The sequence below is a fragment of the Pocillopora damicornis genome, chromosome 9 (genome assembly GCF_964200805.1).
Source record: "Pocillopora damicornis chromosome 9, jaPocDami1.2, whole genome shotgun sequence".
In the NCBI taxonomy this organism is placed as follows: Eukaryota; Metazoa; Cnidaria; class Anthozoa; order Scleractinia; family Pocilloporidae; genus Pocillopora; species Pocillopora damicornis.
In genome coordinates, this window is record NC_142678.1 from 10,158,063 (window position 1) to 10,183,234 (window position 25,172).

The 25,172-nt window shown below is 37.9% G+C and overlaps 1 protein-coding gene, 1 non-coding gene and 1 pseudogene across 2 annotated transcripts; 1 reads left to right on the top strand and 2 right to left on the bottom strand.

Annotated features, from left to right (window-relative positions):
• Positions 1-10,054: 10,054 nt before the first annotated feature.
• Positions 10,055-13,673, bottom strand: LOC113683794 (uncharacterized). The gene is made up of 2 exons (XR_016179537.1): positions 13,326-13,673; positions 10,055-13,216 (listed from the first exon to the last, which is right to left on the bottom strand). It is a non-coding gene; the product is annotated as an uncharacterized LOC113683794 (transcript).
• A 5,706-nt stretch (positions 13,674-19,379) lies between these two features.
• LOC113683795 (uncharacterized) lies at positions 19,380-21,138 on the top strand (annotated as a pseudogene).
• A 425-nt stretch (positions 21,139-21,563) lies between these two features.
• LOC113683796 (uncharacterized) lies at positions 21,564-22,172 on the bottom strand. Its single transcript, XM_089181509.1, has one exon. It carries the CDS (start codon positions 22,167-22,169, stop codon positions 21,564-21,566), a length of 606 nt encoding a protein of 201 aa, XP_089037635.1. The 5' UTR covers positions 22,170-22,172.
• Between the last annotated feature and the right edge of the window lie 3,000 nt (positions 22,173-25,172).

The window sequence follows — 25,172 nt, forward strand, 5'->3', positions numbered from 1 at the left end:
TGAGCAACTTTGGTGAAGCTGAGTCTCGGAAAGCTGATACATTGACAGGTATTCATTACGACACGGTCGGTCGGTCGTTGGCGCCATTTCAGACCGGTTTTCATGTTCAAGCACCCTAAAAGGAAGGTTTACTTAGCATCGAGGTTGAACTATCATCCCAATTCTAATGCAAGCTTCAATTTAACTAGACTGGCGCTTTGTGGAGACAAAAATCCCAACCCAGGACCGGACACAAGCGTAACGTCGAAGTCGAAATGTAAACATGTGAGCGAACTATAGCCCGAAATCACCGAACCGTACGATGTCAAGAATGTCAACTTCCTTACCATCTCAAATGTTCTGGACTGAACATGAAGAACTATCGACAAACGCAGTCAAATATGGGCTATTCGTGGATCTGTGACTTGTGTCTGCCTGCTACTCTTCCTGCTGATTTAAGTTTCAGCTCGGATTTTTCTGAAAGCGTTGTAGAAAATCGACGTAATGATGAGATATTATGCAAATCAGTACCAGAGGTTGTGCAACAGAGAAAGAAAGACTCTAGAGAAATTCTGGTGATGCACTTAAATGTAAACAGCCTTCAAAATAAGATCGAGGAGGTCAGGATGCTGGTTGAGCAATTCGAGGCCCACGTGGTTTTCTTAGGGGAGACAAAGATAGATGGAACGTATCCGAATAGTCAGTTTGCTATTAAAAACTATTATTTATATAGAAATGACCGTGTCAAGGGTGGGGAAGGTCTGATGGCATATTTTTCATCTGTACTTCCATCGAAGCGTTTAAAGCAACCAAAGTTGTTTAAAACAATTGAGGTTCTACCAATCCAATCTAAATTCGGACCATCATATGGTCTATGCGTCGCTGAAGGAGAGAGCAGTGCAACACAAGACCAGAATTCTGAAGGTACGGAGCTATAAGAACTTTAATGAGGAGAAGTTCAAAGAAGATCCGAAAATGGCCCCCTGTCATGTGGGTGAGAGTTTCGAATCTGTTGATAAACATTACGAGTATTGGGAGGCACTGCTAAATAAGATTGTGGATGATCATCTACTTACCAGGGACATAAAAGTAGGGACACATAATGTACCCTACATGACGAGAGAGTGGAAAAATGCTATCAAAGCTAAAAGACGCTTCTCAAAGAAATTCAGTAAAAACCCCACACAAGACAATTTTGAATTGAAGAGGAAGTGGCACAATGAAGCCACCAAAGAAAGAAGAAAAGCAATTTGGCAGTATTGGAAAAAAGTATCAGATAATGTCAAGTCTGATCCAAGAAAGTTCTACAGAACGTTTAGACCATTCACTGACTTCAAGAACAAACAGGGAAACAGCGGTGATATATGGTTGAAAGTTAAGGATGTGTTGGAGGGGGATCAAACCAAAGAAGCTAACCACTTTGCTAATTTTTTCTCCACTATGGCTGATGGAATTGGAGGGGACCACGTAAATGTCTGTGTAGAGAGTGATTTCATGAATCACAACTCTCTTCTTAATATTTCGACTTATCTTGTCAAGGGAGATTTACATGAAAACCACTTTGAATTTAACGAAATTACATTGCGAAAAGTCATGAGCGACCTAAACCCCAATAAGTCAAGGGGATATGACAGGATCGACCCTAAGATCCTTAATGTAGGCGCCAAGGAAATAGCTTCGTCTCTTGCTGTGATTTTTAACCAAGCAATTAGAAATGGAGAATGGATAGCAAAGCTCAAGCGTGGAGAATGGATACCGGTACATAAGAAGGATGATAAACAAAGGGATGCAAACTATAGACCTATCACTGTGCTGTCATGCGTAAATAAAGTCTATGAAATATTGCTGGGTCAACAAGTCAGTAAGTTTATGAATGACAGACTCAGTGATGCTATCACTGCCTATCGTATAAAGAATAGCTGTGAGACCACGCTGATAAGGCTGACCGAAACATGGAGAGCGGAACTAGACAGCAAGAGAATTGTCGGTATATTGTCATCGGATATGAGCAAGGTTTTTGACTCTCTTAGCCCTCAGTTACTCTTAAATAAACTGCAAGCCTACAATTTCTCTGACAAAGTCATACAGCTCGTACGATCTTATTTTCAGAGAAGAGAGAATAGAGTAAGGATAGGTTCTGTAATAAGCGACTGGGTTGTGATGAAGAGAGGATGTCCACAGGGAAGCACATTTGGACCACTTATGTGGAATATTTTCTAGAACGATTTGCCTAACATAATATCAGATGCCAATGTCTCGATGTATGCAGATGACCATCAGATCTTTGTAGCACATGAAACAATGAAAAGAGTGGAGAAGATACTGGTGGACAATGGAGAGAAGATGACTAAATGGTATCAAGATAATCTTTTAAAGGTCAATTGCGATAAATACCAAGCTATCGTTTTGGGAAATCCAAAAGGTGAAAGGAACACTGATCTGGACATAAGTGGCGAAAAAGTTGAACAGTCACAATCCATCAAGATCCTAGGTGTAACCCTAGACGAAAACCTAAACTTTAAAGATCATCTACGTAGTGTGTGTAAGAAAGTTGCCGGTATGATCGGAGTTTTAAGAAGGCTTAAAAATCTTATCCCAGTAAATGCTAAGTTACTTTTGTACAAATCAGCTATCATGCCACACCTTACTTATTGCCACCTAGTGTGGCATTTTTGCACGGCATCTGATAATCGTAGATTGGAGCGTCTACAAGAAAGAGCCTTAAGATTAGTGTATAATACTATTGCCGAAAGTTATGACGCCTTACTAAAAAGAGCTAAATTAACTACTTTGCAAAATAGAAGGTTGCAGGATATACTAATTTTGATGTTTAAAGTTAAAAACAAATTAACAACGAACGAAATTGCGAACATTTTTAATATCAACGATGAGAATACTAATAATAAGGGATACAACCTAAAAATGCAGATTTTGTCTTACCTCGGTTTAAAAGTGTTACTTATGGAAGACATTCTCTTAGATTTCTTGGACCACAATTGTGGTCAGGAAGAGAGAAATATTGGAACTTTGGCAACTTTTAGGACAACTATACGTAAGAAGGATGTAACATCATTTCTCGAAGGATGTGAGAGTGAATGTTGCTTATGCTTAGGTTAACTTGACGTACGCATATTTATACATATTCATTTTTAGTGTCCGAGCTCATATATTACATTGTGAATTCAGCACCCTGCTACAAAGTGTTATAGAGTAAAATTGTAACTTAGTTTTAAAGTGTAGAAGAGTACTTAGTCTGAATAATGTTATTTTCCTGCTTTTAAGATTCATAGTTTTTAATTAGATTTCTTAGTCTTAAAGGTGTCCCCAATTAGTTCCAATAGGCACTAGAACGATTAGACACTTAAATAAAGGTCATGTATATATGTATGTATGTAGGTATGACAGCGGCTGCAAGTTTTGGTTTCTTTTGTGTTGGTGTTATCTGTGGTGTTGTCGATGTGTTTGGATGAATTTAAAATGTGTTTGTTGTGGTTGTCTATGATTTGTTTAGTGTTATTTATGCTACTGTAACTGATTTTTTATCGTCTTATGATTGAAGATTCTTCTAAGTTTGTGGTCTTTCGGGAAGTGCTTGTCTACTATGGCAAGGAATCTGTGTCCGATATTGGTTCTGCTGTCTTTGCTGACATGGGGGTTGTATCAGAGTATGTTGTTTTGTAGTCTGTTTTTTCGTCTGTTGATTGTGGGTGGTTTTTAGTGTCGAGTGTACTGGTATCTGCATTCTTCGAGTGCTTTTTTATATAGAACATTCGTCGAGTGCCTTGTGATATGAAGGGGTGGCTACATATCAAAAAGCACTCAACAAATGCGGATACCAATACACTCTACATTACAAACCACCCACAACTAACAAATGAAAAGAAAGACAACAGAACAGCATACTCTGGTACAACCCCCTATTCAGCAAAATGTCAGCACCAATATTGGACACAGATTCCTTGCCCTAGTAGTCAAGCACTTCCCAAAAGACTGCAAACTTAGAAAAATTATTAATTATTGTAACACAATCAAAATCAGTTACAGCTGCATGAAAAGTACTAAACAGATCATCGACAACCACAACAAACACATTTGTAATTCGTCCAAACACGTCGATGACACCACAGATAACACTAACACAAAAGACACCAAAATGCGAAGCTGCCGACAGAGGAACACATGCCCACTTAATGGAAACTGCCTCCAATCATCAATCTACCAAGCCATTGTCACATGTAAGAACAACAGCATCACTGAGACATAAATCAGACTTACAGAAAACGACTTCAATACTAGATACAAAACCACACCACATTATTCCAACACGCAAAACACAGAAACTCTACCGAACTCAGGAAACATATCTGGACTCTTAAAGAAAATAACATTGACTACGTTATTTCATGGCACATCCTTTCATCAAGATCCCCGTACAACAGCAGAAGCAAAAGATGCAACCTCTGCCTCAAAGAAAAATTACTTATAATCCGCCAACCTGAATTATCAACACTTAATAAAAGAAATGAACTTGTGTCTTCATGCCACCACAGGAACAAAGCATTACTGCGTAACAATTGAACAAAGCATCGAAATTTACCGGCACACCTTTATGCAAGTTTGTAAAATATATCATCATCATCATCAACATATTTTTATTTCCGTTATTTACACAATACAATGAAATTTATTTACAGCGGTTATAGCTAGAAGGCGAGGAGACCCAGGAAGCCACCGGGCTTATGGGAGAGCCACCTCACTTACATTAATAAATAAAGTAAAGAAAAAGTGCTGCGAATGTGCGGCTAGGCCAATTCAAGGATTATTTAAGTAAAAACTCTTGCATTTTCGTCTTAAAACTATGAAGGTTTGACGAACAAGTGACTGAAACATGAAGAGAGTTCCAAATTTTAGGACCTTGGTAAAGAATTGTATATTGCTTGAGATTTGTACGGCACAAATGCGTTCGATAATAACTGGCTGTTCTGGTACCATAGTTATGAATTTGGCTATTCGTTACAAAAAGATTGAGAAGCAATGGAGGCAATAAGTTGTTTCTATAATAGAACATGAATTTGGCGATTTCAAACGTATTGACTTGGAAAATATCTAAAATTCCTCGTTTGGAGAATAAAGGAGCAGAATGGGCTCGATAGTCTGAGTTGGTGATAGCCCGCACAGCTCGCTTTTGCAAGTAATAAATTCTATTTAAGTTAGATACGTATGAGGACGACCAAAGTTACAATAGACGATATAAGGATAAATTAACGTGTAGTACAAAGTGAGCTTTGTTGTAGAGGATAGGAAAAAGCGAGACCTGAATATAATACCTATTGATTTAGCTATTTGTTTACATACATAGCTGATACGGTGTTTCCAAGTGAGATGATCATCAATATAGACCCCAAGGAATTTAGTTATGTTAGGTTGTTGTAGGGGTTTACCTCCAAAGGAGAGAGAAATGCTGGAGTTAAATTTTTCTGTCTGGGTTTAAAAATTACGTGGTTAGTTTTCCTTATTTCGACTGAGAGCTTATTGCATTTTAGCCAGACATCAATATTTTGGAGTTCATCATTAAGTACGGATTCTAAGCAATTTGGGTTTGAGTGAGAATAAAAGATACTGGTGTCATCAGCAAAAAGCAGAGGGTCTGTTAATTCAGAGGCATTAGGGAGGTCATTTATGTATAGAATGAACAATATATAGAGGGCCTAAAATCGAACCTTGAGGGACACCATACTTGATGGTGACTTAACAACGATTATGAACATTAACAATAAAATCCTCTGATGAGTGAGTATCACGAAACAGGCTTGTAGGGATGAAAGTATAGTCTCTGTTTTCTCCCCTATCTCTATACATAGTGCGCTCTACTTCTACGCATCAAGCAGTGGGCAACAGAAAAATCAAACCATAGACTTCCTATATATATATATATGTGTGTGTGTGTGTATATATATATATACATATATGCATGCTCACTAGTTTATCTAGTTTGAGCACTCTGGCATGGCTTAGATGATACCACACGTGTGAGATCACTTGGGGTGGCTATATAGCCTTACCTCCATCCTAGCATCAGCACTGCACTGATGAGGCCCAGAAGGCCGAAACAGTACTGTCTGCAGTTAGTTATATATATATATATAACTAACTGCAGACAGTACTGTTTCGGCCTTCTGGGCCTCATCAGTGCAGTGCTGATGCTAGGATGGAGGTAAGGCAATATAGCCACCCCAAGTGATCTCACACATGTGGGATCACTTAAGCCATGCCAGAGTGCTCAATATATATATATATATATATATATATATATATATATATATATATATATATATACACATACATGTATCATCTTACATGAGGCACATGTATCGATAGAGAGCTCATGAGATAGATTTCTAGGAAGCTACAATCAACCTGACAACTGACTTGCCAAGACTTTTCTCTTGTGGTAGCAATTATCCTATGAGATGACCAGTAAAAAGTCCCAAACCATAATAGAAGGAAAAAAGGCAAACTAGAGAAACATCCCCTATGAGTAAAGTTTTTGATGCAGACTCCTTAATTAGTAAAATGCCTTCGACATTCCACTCCACCAAGGAATTGTTAGTGGTCTCTAAGGAAAATCTTGACTCCTATGGAAATTTCCCTTTTTCAGTCACTGCTCCCTCATTCTGGAACAATTTACCAGACTAAATAAGAACTGTAGCATGTCTAAGTTCCCTTAAGAGTAAAGTTAGGACCTTTTCATTTAGTCATTCCTTATAGCTTTTGAACACCTCAGATTTGGTTCTAAATTAACAAATATTAAACTTATGATATAATTTACATTGTATTAGAAACTTTGAGAAATGCTTTTGGTCAATTAGTACAAATAACAGTTATCATTATTATCACTATTACAGTAACTATGATTATGCAATCTCTATTATTTAACATGTGGTCAACTTAAATTGTTCTGAATGGTTCTCTGAAAAACGTTTCAACTTAGTTGTACAGTTTCTGTTTGACTGTGTGTATAAGACAGTAAGTACATAGTTGTTGGTTTATTGTTTAGCAATGTTTGCTCTACTCCAAGTTACTTTAGTCATTCAAACATTTATTTTTTGCTTTCTGCTTGTTCAGTATATTTAATGTGCAGTGATTTTCTTGAGGCAAGTGTTTTTCACATGAAAAAACCAGTTGAAGGGCGTGGCCACCTCAGACAAACAAATTGTGACACGATCTTAGTTCCCCTACATAGTATAACCACATCAATGCAATAACCCAATACACAGCTGCAAATATCAAAAATCATGATGCATAGTACACAGCGCTATCCCAGCAACACAAAGATGCTTTGACAGCACAGAAAGATGCCCTAGTTGCTTTTGTAGCACAAAGAAGGCATAGGTTGAGGATGAAACCTCATTTGGAACTCTTTATGATAGTGTAATGAATAAGGAGGTATAATAAATATAAGGAGGTATAATGAAGCATTATACATTGTGTCATCATCTTTTCTTCTATCTGCCTTATTTTCAAAGTACAAAATTTTATTTCCAGCATTAATAGTTAGAAGGAGAGGAGACCTAGCAACCCATCAGGCCTCTAGGAGAGCCACCTCACTTACAATAACAAATCAAGTAAAGGGAAAGTGCTTCAAATGTGCAGCTAGGCCAACTCAGTGAATATTTAAGTAAAAACTCTTGCATTTCTGTCTTAAAGCTAAGAAGGTTTGACGAATGAGTGACTGAAACAAGAAGAAAGTTCCAAATTTAGGACCTTGGTAGAGAATTGTAAATTGCTTGAGATTTGTACAGCACAAATGCGTTCGATAATTAGTGGCTATTCCGGTAACATAGTTGTGAATGTGGCTATTCGTTACATAAAGATTGAGAAGCAAGGGGGGCAGTTATTTTTATGATGAAACATGAATGTAGTGATTTCAAAAATATTGACTTGGAAAATGCCTAAAATTCCTAGTTTGGAGAATAAAAGAGCTGAATGGGCTAATTGCTCTGAGTTAGTGATAGCCCACACAGCTGGCTTTTGCAAATAATCAGTTCTATTTAAGTTAGATACATATGTGGATGACAGCATATACTGATGTAAAATGATTTTATTGTATAAGGATTTTATATGTTTCAGTATACCTCTCTTATCCATGTGTGTACTGAAAATTATACTTTCATAGCACAAAGTGTAAGGTCAATTGTACAAGTGATTTAACATACTTAAAAAGAAGCTCAGAACTGAACATATTTGCTCTGATATAATATTTTATACCCAAAAAAGTTACTTATGAGAATGTATTTGGCAAATTGCATTGTATGACATGTCAAATATGTGGTATAATGAGGCAGTATAGACTAAGTATATGGAACAATATCCTAATGTATAACACTTTAGATGGTTAAGGATATACTTTTCCTTATCCTTGTGTGTAATGAAAATTATACTTGACCATACACAACCTGAAAGGTTTGTTGAACAAGTAATTTCACAAATTTAGAAAGAAGCTCTCATATATATTTTGCATGACATAAGATCTTAAAACCCATGGGCATTACTTACATTAGTAGCATTCTTATCAACCTTCAGCAAAATCTCCCCTAAAAGAAGCTTGGAAAATTTGACTTCAGACGGTTTGAGGTCATTTAAGCAATGCTTCTACGCATCATGACTGCCTAACTGCTGGAAAAATTGCCACCTCCCATGAGGGGTATATTCAGTGCCTAAGAACTTATAATTTTATAGAATTTTGGACTAAAGACTGTAATTGAAATTTGAAGTTCTTCTGATAGGAGCTGTCAAAGAAGTACGCATTTTTCACGCAAAATGCTTTCAAGTTGGAAGCCACTGTTTTGTAAACAGTAACAACTGTAAACACTTTGATAAAAATGCCTTTGTTCATTCAGTTATCTTCTCTAAGCCTGGACCATAACACTTGATGACAATTCCTTTGTTAAATTTTTTTTCTACATTTTGATTTTGAAGATACATTTTCCTTGCCCATTTCTTGATGTGTGGAGACCACGGCTATGCATGATTATATTAGTATATTAAGAGAAATACCTTCATAAACTTGTGAAGATCCTCATCACTATCCATAGCTGATGACAATGCTTGCCAATCGAGCGAAGTATTTTCAAAAATAAGGGGTTATTTGAAATGTGCAATAGTACATCATCATAGAATAATATATTTTTGTTCTATGCTGCTTTGCAGTTTTTGTTGGACTGTGGACAGTTTGTTCTTACTAGTTTCCAAAATTGGACTTGACTTTAGTTTGCTCTTGGCTTTGTAATTGACAGGAGATTCTTGATTAAAGCAATAAAATACACAGAGCATCACAATGCTTGTGTGATCAGACTATTGTTAGGATACTATGATATTTGCACAATAACCAACAACCAATTTCTTAAGTGTCTGTGAGTGCATGAAAAAACATTTTCTGCTCTCCCCAAAGTTTATTAACATAGAGAGAAACTTAAAAGTTTTACCTTTGCTTTTGCTTATTCACTTTACACAAGTTTTTCACCTGAGGAGATCACAAAAGTAAACATTTCTTACTTTTGCTTCAGGGTATAACAAGGTTGATGAAAATCTATCGATTCTTCACTTGTTATGTAGCTGTGACGAAACAAAGGTTAATCATAAAAGTGAAAAATCATTTTATATTGTGTTAAAAAAAATAAATCGGGTAAGGAAAGAGTTATTCAAAAGATATAAAGTAAGAATAAGAATTAGAGAAAAATAATTGTTAACTACTATATTACATGAGTATTAGAAATGGAAAAAAATGGCGTGAGAATTAAGGTTAAGAATTTCTAGCAGTTCAAGCTTTTTAAAATAGGAAACACTTAACCTCTGATCAGTGTTTGTGTATCAGAACGTAAACAGTTTCATTTCACATTGCTCAAAGATGATTTGTTTGTATGCGGAGTATGTCAAGTTATTGGAATTAGCCATGTCAAAGACAAATATTCATCTGAAAACCAAAAATGCTTCAACAGACTATGGTTATTATCATATTTTGCAAGCATCTGTCAATAATGTGAAGATCTTTCAAAACACACTCACAAATTTCAAGTCTGGCAACAATCCAAATACTTTATTCACATTATAACCTAGCTTATTTGACAGTAGGAAATCAAACTAAATAAAAAGTTAACTATAAAAGTTTTGAAGCAAAACAAACAGCAGTTTTATTATATACTAATTAGTGCATGCCTGTTTAGCCATCTTTCTGTTATTGAGATAACTGTCAATTGCTTTACAGCAATCCCCAGCAGTTCCTGTTGTGTCAACATCGGTGGAAAAACATTACAAGAGTTCAATGAAATATCAATATGAATACATCTAATTTATACAATGTAATCTATAACTAGTTAATAGTGCAAGGTCACCAAAGTGCATACATGTCTTAAATCATAGCTAATGTTTAAAATGGGAGGTAAAGGTTTCCTTAATTAGTGTATGGTTAGTAATAATATAAAAGTGCACTCACAAATATTTTCATGTTGTTGAGTGATTGTGGGCAGGCTTAGGCCTCCTGATATTCCGCGTGTGGGCATATGAAGAGCAGTGCTCTTTGCTGAATGCACTCCAGCTCATATTATAAATACTCAGGTACCATAATTGATAACATAAGGTATACATGTAAAATGAAACAAGCATAAATTGTTCATTAACATGTTGGCACTCTTAAGATGGATGAGGAACTACTTATGGTACTTTAAGAATTGTAATAGACATGTATAGCTTACTATGTCAGTAAACCTATGACCATATCTTTAAAAATAGGAAATGTATATGCTGTACGTGGCCTATAGATCGTTTCCAGTTTTGTGATCTCATTTTAATTGCCAGAAGTGGCAGTGGTAGAGGAATGATATGGTAAGAATACCTTCAATATTTACTAGTCAAGGAGAAGAAGTATGGAAACTTCCCAAGGAGAGGTTAAACAAATGGATTTCTGCAATCAGTAGGAAAGAGTGCGCAGAAAAAATTTTGGATCACAGCCTCGTCTGTGGTAAACATTTTATCTCCAGAAAAGCGGCTTGACTGTGGGATTGACACATTGGGGCCAGACCACCCTGTCAATGTTGCATTAGAGGTGTGCAACACGTAGCGGGTAAAATTCAAGATGGCTGGTTGTTTGCAATTTTCTGAAAGCCTTTGACAACCCCTTCAACGCTGTAAACATGATCTACTGAAAAGCACTGGGAGTGGCTGGTATACGGCAGGTCAATAATTTTTTCAGTGAGCTCAAAGATGCTGTAGCTGTGTTAGATAAATACACCCATTGTAGAGGAAGATTTTTGACATGCAAAGATTAATGCCCTCGAGAGGGATGGTCAGGAGGTCCCTTAGAAAAATGCATGGAAAAATATTTCGTTGTCTGCATATGAGGCCTAAACTAGCAAACTTCTGGCATGGAGAATTTCCTGTGGATATGCCACTTGAGTGGTTTGGTTCTTCTCAAGACAGCATACAGTGTAGAAGCTTCGGTCAACAATGCAGGGAAACAACCACTCAAATAGTTCAATAACCAATATGAGAAAATCAAAGTGTTCATTCAGGAGGATGGATCTAGGTGGTTTGAAGTGGATCGAGCTGATATTTTAAAAAGGTGTATGGCACCTTCGAATGAGAGTAGCCTTGAGAGGTTCGAGGTGTTGGTATCCAATGAAAAGCTGCTGGAACTGAAATATAACAGAACAAGTTCTTATCATTAAATTTCATTATGGTTACCAGAATGTGAGCAGCATCCTGCAGCACTGAACAAACAGGTGCAAAGGTGTATGTTTATTTAGTTCCATTGGTTTTACTCATATGAGGACAATCATGGCCAGATATATAAATTTTTCAAGATTTTTTTTTGTATATGTACTTGCTTGGGCTGTATTAAATATTGAAATGTAATGTTGTACCACTAAGGTTGTCCATAAACCATCTTATGCAGATCGGTCATCAAAGATTTATTTTTTGTTGCCCCCACAATGAATTGGCTTCAGTGCAGCAATAGTCTTTTTCTTTAGTCTGGGAGTAAATGTGGTCCCGTGTGAAGTTCGTGCTGAAAGCAAGCACCTAGTGTAAAAGTGTTCTTTAGGACCTACTAAACATGAAAAGTTTTGGTGCCAGCTTTGCAACTTGCTCAGACGGCTTTTAAGGGCGGTTAAATTCTGACCCATGAAATCCAGCATGGAAACGAGGCTAAAACACATAATTCTTCATAACTTTATACATACAATACTTTGTTTCAGAATAACATACAAAAACGTAGTTATTAAGAAAAAGGAAACCCAGAGGTTAGCCCTATATCAAGGGTCTCCTAAAGAAAAAAATATAAAATTATTTAAGGTCACTATACCAAAACAAGTACTAAAAATATAAAAAAGTGAAAAACAGATAAGTATCATAAATAAATATAAAATGGCCATTCAATAAACATTCATATGATTCTTCAATCTTAATTTAAACTTACTAACGTTAGGGCAGTCACGAAAATTAAATACATTAATAGGAAGATCGTTCCAATGTTTGATAATTCTGACAAGGAAATAATTTTTATAACAAATCAATTTTTCGAGTTTCGTTTGTAACTTATAAGGATGGTTAGATCTCGACTTAGTGTTCCTGCACAGTTCAAATAATCGCTGAAATTTAATCCATTCAGATTGAATACGATTTTATAACATTCCACCAGGGAAAGAAAAATCTCTCCTTTGCTCTAAAGAGTTCCATTTAAGAATTTCACACCTCTCCTCGTACGCCATCTCTTGTCTTCTTTGGTTTAAAGCGATTCTCTCGGTCTTCTTTGTATCTTCTCAATTTCATGGATGTCTTTAGCTAGGTATGGTGACCACACCGGGCAAGCTTACTCCAAGATTGGACGAACCAAGGTTTTGTACAAATTTGAGAAAATGTCTTTATTTTTGCCGCCTACTGTGCGCTTAAGTAGGCCAAGAACCCTATTTGCTTTGTGAACTATTTGTTCAACATGTTTTGACCATTTCAGATCACTCGCCATAATAACTCCAAGATCTTTATAATTAGATACATTTCTTAACTCGGTACACGATATATTGTACCGTGTGGACCTTTCGTTTTTGTTATGTGAAATTCTCATGACTTCACATTTGGTAGGATTAAATTTCATCTGCCAACGATCCGCCCAAATGTCGAGGGTGGTCAGATCTATCTGCAAAGCAATAGAATCTTCTACGTTGAAATTAGAAGATCCTCGCAGCTAAGAACACTACTGAAACCAGTAGTTGTAAGTAGGACCTGAAAAAAATTTTCAGGCCCGCACTGGAAGTGTGACCCTGTCTTTGAGGTCGAGTCGAACATTCAGGCACGTAACCAGGATTAGTTTCTACATCGCCGCTGCATAGAATCATATAAACAGCTGGATTAAAAGCACAGGAAGCATTTGAGTAGTATTTAATACGCCTCGAGAGAAACTTTGAACGCTGGAGCCTCCCAAGTTTTCGAAAGCCACCACGTGGAACGACAACGAGCACTCCAACATCGACATTCGTTCTGAAAAATACTCGTGGCCGAAAAACAATCTCTCCAGATTGTGCACCATGGTAATAATGATCGAGGAAGCCATTGTGAGGGGGCAAATTGCACAGAGAGGTACAGAATATCGCCAGGAGAGCAGAAGTCGCTAGAGCATAACCATCCGCTATGTTGGACACCATTAGCCCAACTCATAATGGACGAAAATACACCAAACTTGCTCACATGATTGAACATGATCCTCCCTGTTGATTTATGCTAATTTACATAGGTTACGTGACTTTACGCATGAAAGCGAGGCTGAAACACATAATTTTCCATAAATTTGTCCAAAAAAATCCTCATCATGCCAAACTTGCTCACCTTAGTCAGTTAGACATCTTGCATCGATTGGTGCCACTTTGTAGTGTCACGTGACCCCACACATGGAAACGAGGCTGGATATATCTGGTAGCATCGTGTAGGATGGCATTTGTCTTGCCAAATGTATTAACAACTACTAGGCAGATACATATCTGGTTATCCGAGTTCAGATATAAAAACTTCAACTAATCATTGTCCTATGGCCCATAGCACAGGGACTGCGGAGGCTACATTTGAGAATCTATCTTCTTCACATAATCAATAATTTTGCCAACTTATGATACTGGTTTCATGTATTCATTTTCACATGTATATTGGAACAAGGGCAGAAAATGAAAATAGCGACTACTGCTATTTTATATATACAGTCATGAAAGTCTTACTGAATATCTGTACACATTGTTCTGTTGTCCATTCCTATGGAATTTCCTGTTCGACCTCGTCTTCATCATACTCATCATCACTCTCAGCATACTCGTTCTGGCAATCTTCAGAGCACAGACAGAGATCAGTACTGACAAGTCCGGCTTTTTGACACTGACAACGGTTGATAGAGCAACGGGACTTGGCGCACTTGCATCGGACAAGCTGTATAATTGCCTCTGGAGCAGGTGGAAGATTTGTCATGACTAGTACCCACTTTCCATCTTCATCTTGCCATCCATAGCCTTCTGGTGAGGGCAACACTGGGTTTGCTACATGATTGTTGTTCCAAACAAGAAGCTGGTAGTGTGCTCTCAGTATGGCTTGATGGAGAGCAGCTTGTGTGGGTGGCAACCTTTTAGACTCAGCTTGATTTTTCTTAAAGAGGGACCATCTGAGGACTTTGACAGTTTTGATGTCTGTCTTCAGTTGGTACATCCGACAAACCAGCTGTTCCACTCCACTTCTTGTGCTGTCATCTGGCTGTTCGCCACAACCGAGGTTAGCAAGAGCTTGCAAGATAGGTATGCTGGCGTTATCAGATTCATCCCAACAAATGGCTTTTCCCTTTCCAGAGAAACTCCCACTAACATCTGCTCCGGTCAACGCATGAAATGGTGGCAGCGCAGCCGTCTTAGTGGGCTTAAGGGTGTCTGCTATTGACCTCAAGTTGATAACTCTATGACTACTGCCGGTCCCAGTAAAAAAACAAGAGTTGGAGCACAAATCTGGATACTGTTGGAGAGCCAAAACAAGAACATCAGTGTCAGGAGAACATATAGATAGTTGGCTAGCACCTTGATCAGAGGCATCCAGAGCATGTAAAATAATCTTCGTGTCGGCTTCTTCTTGTGTACTTCGTAAATGCCTGACGTCTCTGTGCGTTGCCTCACATTCCGTTCCCCATGCCACAACGACTTGTAACCATTAGCATTATCCCTTACATTCTTTGCGAGAAACATAGTAACTTTGCCCTTGGTCTTTGAATGAGCAAGAAGCTTCTTCATCGGCACCTTGGCGATGTGGGTAGAATCAGTGATGCGATGATAAATGGGAGCATGGCCACCTTGTCGTTTAATTCGTGTTGCTGATTTTAGTGAGGATGGTACATCATATCTGTCGAAGATTATTTGGAGCTCTTCTAAATCATTATACTTTACAAGCAAGTGATTCGTGAAATGTTCAGCCAAGTCTCTACAGTTCTTGATCCACTCTGGCTTGTCAAGTGATTGGACTTCGGTCATTCCATCAACAACTGCGACTTTGAATCCTGCGGTGATTACTTTGTGTATTGGTACTAGGGCCACCTGCCTTCTCTATGATATGCATAAGGGCACTCTTGCAAGAACAATGCAACATGGTACCATCTCGTGCAAACAAAGATCTTGGGACAACAGTGAACTCATATAAGCCAACAGCCTCTTGGATGTCAATTTCTGGGCGGCTCTTGCACACCATCGCCAAACGAGCAAACTTTCTGTTTTCCTTTAACTCGATGATCGTGTCTTTAGCTTTGACTTTGATGACCTTGGCACTCGTTTTCAAGGTAAGAAGATTGCGCTTCTTTACAGGAGCCCAGAGGTTGATCTTTCCTGTCTTGATCCTATCTTGTACAAAATAGCTGAATAGCTTCCTCCCTTCTTCACCTCTGATTAACAAGATCTTTCTTTGTTTTCTCGTTCATCACAACTTTTGTGACCAAGTTGCACAGAGCGGTGTTGGTGTTCTGGTCTGATGAAAAGGAATTGGTGAAGGTCTTGATTGTCTCGGTCAACTTATTTATGCTGTTATCTTCGTGAGTCAAAACAGCTGAGTTTAGTTCTTGATGGTGTGCACGTTCCGGAACAAGACCTGCCATTGCCTCGGCTTCTTCTGTGAGTCGGGCTAGTTCTGGGGCAATGAGGAAAGTGCGCTCTTATTAAAAGTGATCCCTACTTACTTAGAATGAGAGTCTTTGGACTATTGCTCTCGTTTGAAATGGAATCAAAAGCCTGTTCCAACTGTGCCATGTTGAGAATTTCTCCGCTATCGAGGGCAGCTTGGGTAAGGTTCAAAAACTCCAGCTTAGCCGCTGTGTCACTTCTTGACCTTTCCTTGTCAACTTTGATAGTTTTACGCAGGACCCCAGTCACATGCTTCGCCCAGCATCTTTTATGATATTTAATATCAATGGCATGAGCGTCAGTGCTGTCAAGAGAGCTACCAACAGATGATGTTGACAGCAAATGCAGAGGGTTCTGGTACTCCGCTTTCTCTTCACAAAAGAAGCATTGATTGCTGTCATAAGGGACGGTTTTCGACCTTGTAAAAAGACCCTGGTTAGTGAAATGAAATGAAATGTTTTGAGATGTCAAGGATGTCATTACCTTTTCAGCGATTCCAAGATGAAAAACACAATAAAATAAAAAGTTAAAGTTATAAGCCATTACACCTAGCAACTACCTGAAGCGATTCACTTGTCTTTCTTCGAGCATCATTTGGCCCTCTAACCTCTCTCTGAAACCTCTCTTTTACCCTCTTGATCTTTCCTTAGTGGGTGGTTTCTTGGTAGCACGACCTATGCCATGTTGCTTTTTCTTTAAGCTCTTCTAGTGGTAGATCTTTAAGCACAAGTCACAATGTTTTCGAGTTCATGTCCTCGTACTTTGAACGTTCTTCGATGGCTTCTAAAAGCTTTTGATGGGAAGTTGGATTTTGAACAAGATTGGCTGTACTTTTTTCTTTACATAGCTTAAAATCTAAAGGAGCATTAGACCGGCCAGAATCCGTCATACTACAAGCACTGTGATGACTGTAAGTACAACATGGCGGACACTCAAATAATTACCGCTGACCAATAGTTCAGGCTCACAATCACCCAGGCTCCCTAGATTAAGAATCCACAGGAATTTGTGCGAAATAGGATTGTAGAGATCGCTCATAATAAAGTTATATAATATTATATAATAACCATTATCGTTACACCTTTTTAGCTCTTATTTTTTTTATTCAAATGCTATACATACAGCATTAATATGCATTACAATGAGTCAACGTTATCGTCCTGGATGTTGTGTTCACCTTTGGCGTGTTTTGCAATCCAGCCTCATTTCCATGTATGGGGTCACGTGACACTACAAAGTGGCACCAATCGATGCAAGATGTCTAACTTACTAAGGTGAGCAAGTTTGGCATGATAGGGATTTTTTTTGGCAAATTTATAGTAAATTATGTGTTTCAGCCTCGCTTTCATGCGTAAGGTTACGTGACCTATGTAAATTAAATCATGTGAGCAAGTTTGGTGTATTTTCGTCTGTTATCAACAAAGTTAGGAGGAATTATGTGTTTTAGCCTCGTTTTCACGCTGGATTTCATAGGTCAGAATTTAACCCCCCCTTAAAAGCCGTCTGAGCAAGTGGCGAAGCTGGCACCAAAACTTTTCATGTTTAGTAGGACCTAATGAACACTTTTACAATAGGTGCTTGCTTTCAGCATGAACTTCACACGGAACCTTATTTTAGGACATTTGCTCCCAGACTATTTTTCCTTCGTAATAGCTGAAACCTTGTAAGATTCCCAAGCCTTTCACTGGAATTTCCTGTATTTTACTGCTAACACGTGGTGTGTGAGGCTATTGGTTTGGACTGGACTCGTGTTGTCCTTGGCAATAATAGCTTCAAGTTCAGTGATCTACTTAATAAAAATATATTTGTTAATTACAAACATTTGACCCAAGAACAACTGGTCTGAATATTCATGGAGACTGCAGACTACAGACTACAATGATTAATGATAATGATAATAATTATAATAATGATGATAATAATAATAATTATCATTATTTTATTCCACATGGAGTTACTGGCCAAAGTATAATAACTGAATTTATTTTGGTGTCAATGCATTTGCTTGAGATTTATTTGAGTTTATTAATGGCACTCTAAATTAAAATAACAGAAAATGAAAGAAAGTAAAGAATACACAATCTACTTAATCTAAAATTAAGTTCAGATTAGAATCTAATTGAAATCAAGATACATCATTTAATTCACAAATCCTGTATGCTTGGCTGCCTCGAGTGTTACTCTTTCCTTCTTGATGCATTAGTAAGTTCCAATCGAAATTCTTCGTTTTGTTGATGGTGGACTGAAAACGCCATGTTTTATTTTTGTCGAGAGAAGACAAAAGCGACAAATAAATACATATTTAATGAAAGGAGACTTTGAACTGACATCATATCATTTCAGATTTTTATTGAAGTTCATTACACTCCGAAAAAAGTTCATAGAAGATGATTACATAAAGCCCTTGCCACCATTACTTGGCTTTTTTGTCTCCTAACATGCTATTTTTCCAACTATGCAAGTTGCCTTAATCCTTCATCAACAAAAAGCTAATATTTTCAACTTCCTTGAAATAACTCAAATCTGCATAGCTCATAAAAGTTCCCTACCATATCAATTGAGAGTCGGCTGCTTTGGGACTAAATTCCAATAGGGTGGAACTTGGAAGCCTGTGCAGACGTTTTTAGCGCTATTTGGAAAAATGAAGACTACCCACTCTTGTCATGCAACATAGAAGGGGTGGTCTGGCCCCACCGTGTTGATACGTTGCGAATTGGGATTTCGTGACTGGGCAACACGTAATGGTCGGCATACGGGGGTACCATGCTTAGCAAACCAGGCTTTGTTTTGCATCCCTGAGGTAAAATAAAACTTCGCGTAGTGGGACTTTCAGTAAAGACTTCCAAGTAGTTCTAAGGAACCTGAAGTCCCCAGGTATTGAGAGATTCACAATACAGCAAAAGAAAGATGGTATTTTACGTGACTTATTCAGTAGCTGGGGATGCAAGAGTTGTGCCATGCTCACTCACCATGTCCCTCAAGCGAATAATTGTGATTAACCCTAGAATACTCTGTCAATTTCAATCCCAAGTGACAGCCGCACTACCAACTAAACACTGGTTAACAAAGAAGAGGAGAAGATGCATTTTACATGTGTATCTTCTTAGCAATTAGGGACCTTAAGCACGGTCGACGAAAAGGACTTTAGCTGCTCTCGAAGTGAACGTCAACGTAATAAACAAATGAAAAAAATTGTTTCCGAGCTCCAGTTTTACCTTTATGGTTTCTTTTTACGAACTTCAGGAGCTTTTTCTGCTTAGCCACTTCCATGGATATTTAAATGACGAAGAACTGTTGCTGTTATACGAAGAATACAGTCCAAAAATCCATATTTTCTTTACGAGAATTGTGGCAGGTTTTCACTCGAAGACATGAACGATACAGAGTGTGTGGCAGAATTTTGATTCATAAAACGTGACCTTCCACTACTCGTAGAGGTCCTTCAAATTCCAGATAGCTTTACGCGTGCTACTAAAGATCCGTTGCGAGTGGAATGCAAGCCCTTTGCATCCTACTGCGAAGGTTGGCTTATCCATGCAGATATAGCGATATGCCTCCTCGATTTGGGAGGCCAGTACCTGTACTTAGTATAATCAGCAATCAAGTACTTGATTATGCGTATGATGTACACAGCCACAGAATCACGCAGTGGAATCTCGAAATTCTTTCGCCGCAAGCCCTTCAACTACATAGCGACGTTATTGCTGCCCAGAGAACTGCCTTGAATAATTGTTTTGGATTTGTTGACGGACAGTTCGTCCAATATGCAGGCCAGGGGAACATCAGCGGGCGGTATATAATGGTCACAAGAGAGTCCATGCCCTAAAGTTTCAGTGTGTTGCTCTTCCCAGTGGTCTCGTAGGGCATCTATATGGCCCAGTAGGTTAGAACTTCATTTGATTTGAGTTTTCTCTAATTTCAAAGATATTCATAATAGAAAAGCAAACCTTTAGCATTTTTATATAAAAAGATTATATTTGTTCCTTTTTTAGAAGGAAGGAGGCATGATGCACGTATGCTTGCAGATTCAAGACTTCTCAGTGACCTTCAGACGGTTGCAAACTCACCTTTGGGGAATCCTTATTGCATTTATGGTGATCTTGCTTACCCTTTAAGGGTGCACCTTATAGCTCCCTTCAGGAATGGAGTCTTAACTCCTCCAATGATGGAATTCAACCAGTCAATGAGCACTGTTAGAGAATCAGTAGAGCGGCTATTCAATGACATCACTAACTACTTCAAGTTCTTGGACTTCAAAAACAACTTAAAAATTGGCCTTAGCAGTGTAGGCAAAATTTATGTTGTCACTGCCCTCCTTCGAAATGCCCTCACATGCTTCTATGGCAATCAGACATCTTGCTTCTTTCAGTTAGACCCTCCATCACTACAGGAATACTTTGCTTGATAAGAGCAATTTCACTTATTACCTTACTACATAGATGGTAATTAGATATCATTAAATACTTCTTTTGTGAGGAACAATGGGAAGCCATATACTTTGTTCAAAGATTCTAAATTTTGCACATGCTGATATGCTTGAATGGACAGCATGTGTTCACAACTGTTCTTCATGCTATATTTAATTTGCATATAAGGGTCAAGGTATTTTTCAGCAAGACTTGATTCTTATCTATAACTGCAAAGGTAAAGAAGGAAAGTGGCTAAAAGTTCCAGTACAAAACATAGTCCGTGTAATTAAAATCAAATGTAATTGGAAACTTATAGTTTATTTTCACAAAAAAGTGTAATCTACCATTCCTCTCTGAGTACCTTGTCATCTCCCCACCAAAACAAACCTGCCCTCCAAAAACAATCATCCCTGAATAAGTAACCAATGCTATAATCAGCAGAAATAATGCAAATGGCTAATAAAAGTAGATTTTAACATGAAGTCAAACGAAGCTCAACGAAATACAAGTAAATGCACCGTGAACAGTATTACAGTTGCAATTTCAAAATATAATATTGTTTGCCTTAATTGTCACTGTCTCTTGAATGTAACAACATACAATTCCTCAAATTTATATTGAACTTACTAACTTACTAAATGGATTGAACCCAACAGTCTCGTTTGTATGTTTAGTGCAATCAAGTAGGTTAGAATGATCCTGGAAAGGACCATTGTTGTTGAAAATGACTAACATTTAAAAACACACAGGCATCTTGAAGCTGAAGTATCTGGTTCTTCAGTTGCCAAAATGCCATTCAATGTTACCCAGCAACAACCCTTTTCAGGACTACCCTACACTGCCAATCACATTTGACATACCAATAAATTCAGTTTTCAGTTTTTTACAACAAATTGAACAATCGAGTTTCCTAACTTAAATTTATAGTCACTTTGAAATGTAGCCTTTGCAAGCAAGTCCATCAGAGCCTCATTTTGTTTCTGAATCAAGTTCATCATTTCCAACTGCTGTTTGTGTGTTTGACTCGCTGATCCAGCATCATTTGCTGCTCTTTCCTCTTCAACTCAATTTCCTCCTTCCTTAGCTCCTTCTCTTCTTGAAACTTTTCCTTCAGGTATTCAACAGCATCTGAACTTCTCTTCCTGTATTTACTAGACTTTTCTTCTCCTAAATCTGCATTTCTTTTCTGTGTCTTACTAAGACATTCCATGGCTTGCAGCCTAACCTCTTCTGCACTTGTCTTCTCACTCTTATTTTTCTTGTTAACAGCACTAGTCTTGTCATTTCTCTCCAGGTCAGCAGCCCTTTCCTTTTCAGCTATTTCTTCCAGTGCTGCATCAAGCTGGGTTTTTTGACAGTCTTTACCTGATGCCCTTTCTTCTTCTCTTATTTTCTCCTTATATTTAGTTTGCAGCAGGGTTAATCTATCTCTTACAAATGTTTTCGACACTGTAAATTTTTGACTTCTCGGACTGTTCAGATTAACATCTATTCGCCCCCAAATTTCACTTCGTTCCTTGCTGCGTTTAGGATATTTGAATGGCTCAAACACTAGCACTTCTCCATAAAGGGCAAGGTCATGACTTTCTAACCATTCCATAGAGTAATTGGTGGGAAGGGAAACAGTGATCAAAATTGAACAACAACAACCTTTTAAACTACAGTCCAATTTTTGTTTTTGTTTGTATATTGGTCACAAGGATTAGATAGTTAGAACAACAGTAATCCCGTTTTAAAGAAGCTGAAAAATTGGAAGTTGAATTTCAAGGACATAAATTTCAAACTTTCTTGAGGAAGCATGGCCCTGAACCCACAAATAATTTTGCATTTAATAGTGCTTACTTGTTCAAACGCCCATTCTTTAATTCATGCATCTGCTTCAAATTTTAAAATTGCGCACAAATGTTGCGAATTCTGGGTATGAGAAGCTGGGACACTTGCGATGTCCTTATTATACAAACTACAGAAATATTAGTTTACATTTCGACTGCTTCTCGTAATGTATGGAATTTTGAAGAATATGAAACGATTTCGCGGACTAATTATGACCATGATAGCCACAGCTGCCCTCTCTTTTTGTGATACAGATTAACTTAACCTCCCTAACAAATTGTATGAGGACTTGAAAGTCCACCTTACTTTAAGCAGTCTTTCACTTATCGCCTGTCCGCTCGGCAATTTCCCGCGTAAGAGTGCATTCAAAACAGCTATGTTTTCATTTGCAAACTGGGGATTCAGGCATTAATGGAGAGTCATAAAGCAAGTTTTTTTCACGAACAGATATAGCTAGAAAATTTTCAGTTCACTAAATACTCTAAGCTTCGCGGTAATCGTCGCCTTAACAAATTTATTACAACTCTTGAAACCTACCCAGTTTCAGCCGCCATTCTTAAAGAAGTGCCTACAAAAAGAAACAAAAATAAAGCGATTTACAAAATGTTACGGCGAAAAATATGATTAAAAAAATATTTCTATCTAATTTAGATAGCATATTCCTAAATCTTTTCGGTTTTCTGGGGACGAAAACTTTCAAACGGAGAAAAAATAGCCCAATGAATATTCACGTTAACTAGTCGACATAGAAATACACGATTTCACGTTGTGAACTTCCAGTGGACAACGAGTGGTGGACAGTGGAGTGGCGTCGTGACATGCGCACTACCCTTGGATAATGGAAAATTACTTCCGATTCGTCGTCGTCGTCTTCCTCGTTGTCCTTGCTTGAGGTCCCTAATATTGATTCCTCACTTTAGAACAAACATAGGGTAGTTTTGCCCCACTGTTATTGGTACATTGCATAACCAAAGAAATAGCGCCTTCCATCTGCTTAACATTCTAGACATTCGAACGGTAAATGTGTATTAACACAATAATTTAAAGGTTTTGCATCTATAGCACAAAGATCTGCTTAGGTGGATCCCTTCCAGTTTTCAATATGTCCTTATTATACAAACTACAGAAATATTAGTTTACATTTCGACTGCTTCTCGTAATGTATGGAATTCAGTACTTAAAAAGCATCCTTTGGCGCATGTAAATTTATTGAATTTTGGACTAAAAGACCAACATTAACATTTGAAGTTCATCTGATAGGAGTTGTCAAAGAATAATAATAATTTATTAAAGTTCTATTGCACAAATATCAATTAAAATTTTCACTTGCGCATTACAATATCATTAGAGTGATTTAGCAAGAGGACGGGAACGTCATTTCAGAACTTATGAAGAAAAACGAATAGTGCTGAAATATAGTAACACGAAACGAAATGACAGCGACACAAGTCATAGAAAAAAAAAACTATCTGGTGGCCTTTCAAATTTGATAGATGAATCAGCAGACTCGAGACGAAACTGAAATGGACTAGTTTCAAAGTTTAATCGCCCATGTGGGTTCATAGTTAACAACTTACTTGCCGTATCTATAACTATCCTCTGTTTGCGCTTGTTACATAACTCTCAAAGAAGGTAATTTCGTTGTCCTTAGAGTGGTCTATAAAACCGAAAATTCAAAGGTGGTGATGATCTTTAGAAAGCCGGGGTGATGATTCTCATTGCAACGACTGCTAAATCACTAAGGACTTTAAGAACCTTGAACGTGGTGGTCTGGAAAACGTGAGGACCGAGAGTGGGGCTGAAGCGAGCACTGCGTTCTAAGCGCGGGAAATATGTAGTTAAGATCAACAACGCGATCATTTAGACTAGTAGTTATGGTCTGGAAAACAGTGAAAACACTTTTCACCTTTCCCTACAAGAATGACTCAAAACTCATATAAGACTTTACAGGAAGCTTGGCTCCTTTCTCTAGAAGAAAAGCTAATAGATGATGAATTTGCCATGCTGTATGAAGAATTCACTCCCCAAAACCTTCCGTTTCGCCACTGGATTATGAAAAATTTTCCCTCGAAAACAAAGACCCCGCAGAGTGTAAGGCAGACTTCAGATTTGAAAAGAGTGACATCCCATCGTTGGTGAATGTTTTACAGATGCCTGATACCTTCACATGCCCGAATGGTACCGTTTGTGATTCAACAGAAAGACTTTGTGTTATACTAAAGCGTTTTGGCTATCCATGTAGGTTTTCTGATATGATTTCTACTTTTGGTCGATCAGTACCCGAGCTCAGCATGATTAGCAATGAAGTTACTGAATGGATGTACAATGCTCATGGCCACAGGATTACCGAATGGAATCATTTCATTATGCCTCCTAATCTACTGCAAACTTACTCTGTAGCAATTCATGACAAAGGTGCCGCCTTGGACAACTGTTTCGGCTTTGTTGATGGAACGGTTCGTCCCATATCAAAACCAGGAGTCAATCAGAGAGCTGTTTATAATGGCCACTAGCGTGTTCACGCTCTTAAATTTCAATCCTTGGCCCTACCAAATGAACTGACTGGCAATCTGTTTGGACCAGTAGGTAACAGTATATTCATTCATCTTTTATAGTGGGATAGTGCCGTAGCTGTTTTCACTTGGATAGACATTTTTATCACTTATGTGAACTTAAAAGTTAGATTGATTTCTTTTCTCACAATGTTAAGCTGACGTTTCTTGATGACTTCCTCAAGGTCTCTCAAATCAGAGGTATTTTCAGTAGCTTC